The following is a 6,000-nucleotide window of genomic DNA, read 5'->3' as shown; positions in this document are numbered from 1 at the left end:
TAGGAGGGTTGACACTAGTAGGAAAATTCGAGGTTGACAAGGCATGATGAGAGGTTGTGTGCCGGGCTTGGCACAATAATAACAAGGTTGTCACATTTGGCCCCATGGTCGAGCATGGCCAAAGCGAGGGCATTGTGAGTTGATAGGGCTAAGAGAGCAACAATCTTCTTACCATCCTGATTGGAGAATGTATGGAGTGGAAACCCAGCAAGACATGGATCATGGGTTGGTGTTTATCTTGTTAGGTTAAGAGCCTTTGATGATTATTCTGGTGATTCAGAGGGCTTCTTTTCTTTACCCAAGGCACAAAGATGGGCTTAAAAGGAGGAAAACAGGGATGAAAAGGATGGATTCAGGGCAAAGAAAGGAACGCACCTCTCTGGTGAGAGGCAGAAGCTAGAAATGAAGGGCCACATAGCACACCATCAGAGAAGGACCACCTAGGTCACCATCCTAGTCTTTGCAGATCTGACTTCTCAATTCTCAATGTTTGCCCCCTTCTTCCTCAAAGGTCCACCCCAATGCCCATATATTTCATTGAAGGACTACAATCAATACTACCAGGAACCATAGTTCTAAAACTTTGATAACTCAGCTCTAAGATCTGCCAAGTCAAGTTGATTCAATGGGTTTTTGACTGAGTCACTACAAAACTCACTTGGGTGTTAGGTTTTGAATCGATACAACTCGTCGGGCTAGCTTGCATACGCGGTTAACTTGACGGAACTCATGGTGACTCAAACTAAGTCACTCGAATGGTCCAAAACTTTTAACAAAAACTAAAAATAGCCTATAAGTTTTCAAACTCACAACCTTATTCAAGGAAGCAAACACACCATATGTTGTGTGCTTGTGTATTCCTCTACTAGATGTGAGACATGGTGACTTGAATCAAGTCACTTGTATGGTCAACAAATCATCATCATCATTTAAGCCTTATCCCACTTAATTGGGGTTGGCTACATGAATCCTCTTATGCGATTCCACTCTATCAAGGGTCATAACTTTGGTTCGAAATAGGTTAATTCTTTTCTTAATAGCTCTACCTATGTCCTTTTGGGCCTTCCCCTTACCCTTTTAGAGGCTTCAACTTGTACCAACTCGCTCCTAATCCGCGGAGTTTTGGGTCTCCATTGCACATGACCAAACCATTTGTCTACTTTTCTTCATCTTATTATATATTGGCGCTACTCCCAAGTTCCCTTGAATGCATTCATTCCTAATTCTTTCCTCGTCTTGCCACTCATCCATCTCAACATCCTCATTTCAGCTATACTCATCCAACCTATGAACCTTTTAAAAAAAAAAAAAAAAAACCTTTACGCACCACAATAGGTCTTGTACCCATGACCTTACTGTCGAAACCCTTGTGAGTCTACCACTAAGCCATGAGTAGGGACCCGACTTATCCTATGAACATGTTGTTCCTTAACCACCCAACATTTTTGTCCCATAAAGCATGGCTAGTCTTATAGCTATCTTATAAACTTTCCCTTTCAGCTTGAGTGGCACACTACTATCACATAAAACTCAAAGACACATCTTTGTTTCTTCCACCCAGCATGGATTCTATATTCTATAGGCAACATCCTTCTCAAACTCTCCACTCTCATGAATTATTGACTCAAGATATTGAAAGTGGTCATCTTGGGAAACTTCTTCGTCTATTGTCTTAACTAATTCCTTGTTTTGACTCCTATTGTCACTAAAATTGCACTCCATATACTTTTTTTAGTTTGGTTAATTTCAAACCATTTCAATTCCAAGGTGCCCCAATTAATTGGAATAAGGCTTAGATGATGATTCTAAAGCACCCCTCCATAAATATAGCTTTGTGTTTACACCCTCCTCCATCCTGTCAATCAAAACTATGTCACCTGCAAAAAGCATACACCGTGGGATTGCTTTCTACAAATGCCTCCTTTAACTCACCCATAATTAATCTGAAAAAGTGTGGGCTCAATGCCGACCATTGTGCAAGCCTACAATAATTGGGAACTCATTATCTTTCCACCAGCGGTCCTCACATTTGTTATTGCTTCTCGTACATTTCCTTAATCATTTCAATGTCATCTTACAACTCCTTTCTTTCCCAACACCCACCAAATTAACTCTCTAGGGACCCTGTCATAAGCTTTCTCTTGGAGATCCTTCCTCCTCTCCCTATATTTCTCCATCAATTGTCTAAATAGGAAAATAGCTTTAGTGGTAGATCTCCACTCGTTTGGTCATCAATTATTTAACAAAAATTAGTAGCAAACTCAAACCAAGTCACCTATATGGTTAAAATTTTCTTAAGAAAGACTATAAGTAGACAATGAATTCCAATTAGTTTTCGACTGAGTCACTAAAAAACTCACTTGTGGGAGTTATTCCTGAATTGACAAACTCATTGGGTTAGCTTGCATACTTGTTGACTCGACATGATTCATTCAACACAACTTGTGGTGAGTCAATCCAGTCGCTCCTATAGTCAACAATTTTTTAACAAAAATTAAAAAGTCACCGTGTTTCAAACCCACAACCTTATCAAAAGAGGTAAACGCACCATGTATTGTGTGCTCATTTATTCCTTTACTTGATACAACTCATTGTGATTCAATCCAAGTCACACACATGGTCAACAGTTTTTTGACAAAATAAAATAAAAAAGAATTTTAAAATAGCCAATGAGTTCTCCTCCTCTTGCTTCTCCTTCTCCTCATTACCATTGTCATTATCACCATCACCACCACTACTTCTTGTTGTTGTTGGGCATAATTGTAATATGCGCCCCTTGACAAACTAAAATGAAATGTGAGAGGTTCTCCACAGTAGGACCTTTTTACAGAGGACTTGTTGAGGAGAAATGACAATTTCAAATAGTATCTGCTTTTTCATTCTGTTGTAGATCGAATTGTTAAAAAAGAAAAATTACCTTCTAAATCAGAAAATGTTCACTATATTGGTCTATTCTGGAGCGAATTTAGTAGTGGTGAGATCAATGCGTGCTGCGAAATGGTCGACACTGACATTGTTTACTGGTCTCGAAGTTCGAAGAATAGACACCTGCATATCACATTTCAGAATTCAATTTCTCACTTGATTAACCAAATGACTCATCAGGTGTGATTCCCTCCCTCTCTCATTCATCTGGTGGGTGCCACCATGTCAATTCACAGGGCCAAAAAATCGGGCAGGTCTTCTCATTGGGCAGGCCATACAAATAAAATGAATAATGACAGCAGTTAAATTTCTTCTGTCCATCCAGTTCTTTCGTACACTTTGTAGTACAAGTGATGGGCCGACCAGTCTGAACTCCGGGCAAGGGCATCCATACTGTAGGCTGGACCACTCCCTCAGTCAGCAGCACATGTATGAGAAATATAGAGCCAAAAGAAATGATTTACAGTCCATTCATCTTAAACATGAACAAATGGCCTGGATCTTGCACACTTGTGCCATATTGGCACGCATGCTGCAGAGGCCCTTATTGATCTCCTTCACATGAATCTCCTTGGAATCTCTCATGCAGGAAACTTATATAAACTGAAGATAAAAATATAAAAAATCAGATAATCCCAATAGTGCAATTCATTAAGATGGGGTACCTTTGGTCGATCCATAGAGCTCCCAAAGTAACCTATTCCAAAGGATGAAGACGAGTAGGCAGCAACGAGCTCTACTGCTTTCAACTGGGATGAATTTCCTGAGGCCTAAAAGCAAAGAATTCAAGCATTGGGAACCTTCCGTGGCTGGTCGAGATAGTAGAAACCTGAAGCCCACCCTCCCCACATAGGACTGCAATATCCAGCCCTTGCATCAGATAGGCCTCACTGTGTACACACCATGGTCAGAAGATTGGACCAGTCCAGCAATCATGTGGGTCCCACATGAATGTTAAATGTGAACCTCTCATCAATCTTTCTTAACCATCGATTTCCATGCACATGCAGCACAATTGATGACTGGACCAGCCTGATTTTGGGCCACGGGATATGTACAGTCAGCCCCAGCTGATAAATCTCACTGACATTTGCCAGATTGTCACATGTAGGGAGAGAGTTGGCGACGTTTAGGAGCTCACCGGCGTTTTCAAAGCATCAGCCTGCACAAGCAACACTCCGGAACCTCTATCCACACCTTGATGATCACTCTCATGGACAATGGACCGCAGAACTTTCATACAAGCGGAGGCTGGACCTGCTTGTGATCTGCAGCAATGAAAATAACCACATTGTTACAAAAAAGAAGAAGAAGAAGAAGAAGAAGAAGAAGCTTGCCACTATGGTTTTTTCTGCTTTACTGTAACTTTGATTGGGAAGCATGAAAAGCACCATGGTTCACCACCATGTTTTTTCTGCTTTAGTGTAACTTTGATTGGGAAGCATGAAAAGCACCATGGAGCAGCATCAACAGTGATGCTGTATTACACCCTCTCTTTATTATACAAGCACTTTTCTTTCAACTTTTGGTATTTTAGAATGGTACACTTTATTTTTCTAACAACCAAGTAGAGAAAGGGTTGTATGCATAAAAACATAAGGTTTATATATCATCTGCCTCTCCATTGTGGCATCTAGTAACCACAGATTTTATTGTTGTTGTTGTTATTTTCTGTTGCAACTGTCAATGAACCAAATCCAAAAGTTGATCCAAACACGCTCAATCAAGAGATGGACGAAGTTAAGCAACATTATTCCTTTGCATCATAGGACACTTGCAATGTCCTTGAAACCAATGTTACAAACTTGAGTGGGCATTTGCATGGACTCAGTGAGTCAATTCAACCCAATCAAGTACTTGAGAACTTGAAAATTCACTTAGAAAACAATATTGAGCTCGATAAATACGAAAAAAGCAGATTGCAGCATAAGCTTTCTAAGCTCAAGAAACTTGATTGAGCATTCAACTGAGTTTGACTTGGCTCAAGCCTCAGGCCTTGTCGTTGCAGATGCAGCTTGCTACTAGTACTAGAACATCATGTGTAGGACTTCAACAAAGGTACTAAGGCAAAAGCAAGCAGCAACCAACTTGACTTCAAGAGGAAACAAATGCAAAGGCTCTTAGTGAGAGTTGGATTACCATTTCTCCCCATGTGCAGGGTGGCAAGTATGTGAGAGATCAAGGGGGTTCATCAGGTCGCACAAAGAGTTTATTTTTATTTTATTTTTTGGCCCAAATATCAGGCCATCGAGTCATCAGGTGGACCATGTTGAAGAAATCAGCAGCAACCTGCATTCAATTTACACGTGGCCCATTTGACAAGCAGACCAGATTGATTTCTGGCCCAAGGGATTTACGAGGCAGGGTTAACCTGTTGAATGGTCAAGATCTTGCACACATGCAACATTAGCCCGTTCATCGAAAGAAGGATTATTGGGAATCCTGCTCCCATGAGAAGCCTTAGCTGGCTCAAATGTTTATAAGTAGAGGTTAGAAGTTAGGAGCATACAGCGATGATGACACACAGCATTCGCGTGCTGCAAATCCTTTCATCAAGTATTCTCCAGCTCCTGTAGCACAGCAGCCGACCATGAATGGAGCCCCAAAAGGACCTTTTGAGGAAGCCCAGCATCCAGAGCCATACATCGCCGCCAATCCAACACGCCCACTAACCTATAAAAACTTGCCAATGTCACATCTCTAATTATTAAAAGAAAAAACAAAAATTACACCAACACGTTACAACCAAGAAAGCATCACTAACAACAATATTTTCTTTATGAACATTACAAGATACTAGGTGCAAATGATTTCTTTTCTGATCGATAATAAATTTTATTAATAGAAACACCCACAAGCAAAAAGCTACAAAGATCCATCAAGGAAACATTTAAAAGTTCCCAATACATAGAGAAGAATGAAGGATGCCTTCCTAAGCATGGGAATCGGCCCTAGGCATTTGATGATCACTAATATGCAGATTCCAGGAACATAGTATCAATGCCTTAAAGGAAAGATTTCATGGAGGATGGGTGGACTCCTTGAGGCCCAGGCTATCACATCGCAAGAGTTGGT

The 6,000-nt window shown here is 40.7% G+C and overlaps 1 protein-coding gene across 4 annotated transcripts in view; it reads right to left on the bottom strand.

The window, feature by feature from the left end:
* Positions 1–2,470: 2,470 nt before the first annotated feature.
* Positions 2,471–6,000, bottom strand: part of LOC131224638 (putative threonine aspartase) — a 35,100-nt gene continuing 31,570 nt past the window's right edge. For 2 of the 4 annotated variants that reach the window (XM_058219899.1, XM_058219901.1), the window contains exons 8-11: positions 5,435–5,598; positions 4,071–4,193; positions 3,591–3,696; positions 2,471–3,048 (exon numbers count right to left, since the gene is read on the bottom strand). In XM_058219899.1, the coding sequence (XP_058075882.1) occupies positions 2,950–3,048; positions 3,591–3,696; positions 4,071–4,193; positions 5,435–5,598 (492 nt within the window). In that variant the 3' untranslated portion in view covers positions 2,471–2,949. Of the gene's footprint in view, positions 3,049–3,085; positions 3,506–3,590; positions 3,697–4,070; positions 4,194–5,434; positions 5,599–6,000 lie in introns of those variants that run through there. The other 2 variants (XM_058219900.1, XM_058219902.1) reach the window with 2 other exon arrangements.

The sequence above is a fragment of the Magnolia sinica genome, chromosome 14 (genome assembly GCF_029962835.1).
Source record: "Magnolia sinica isolate HGM2019 chromosome 14, MsV1, whole genome shotgun sequence".
Lineage (NCBI taxonomy): Eukaryota > Viridiplantae > Streptophyta > Magnoliopsida > Magnoliales > Magnoliaceae > Magnolia > Magnolia sinica.
Note: the sequence above shows the minus strand (reverse complement) of the source record. Positions and strands in the feature narration are given on the sequence as shown.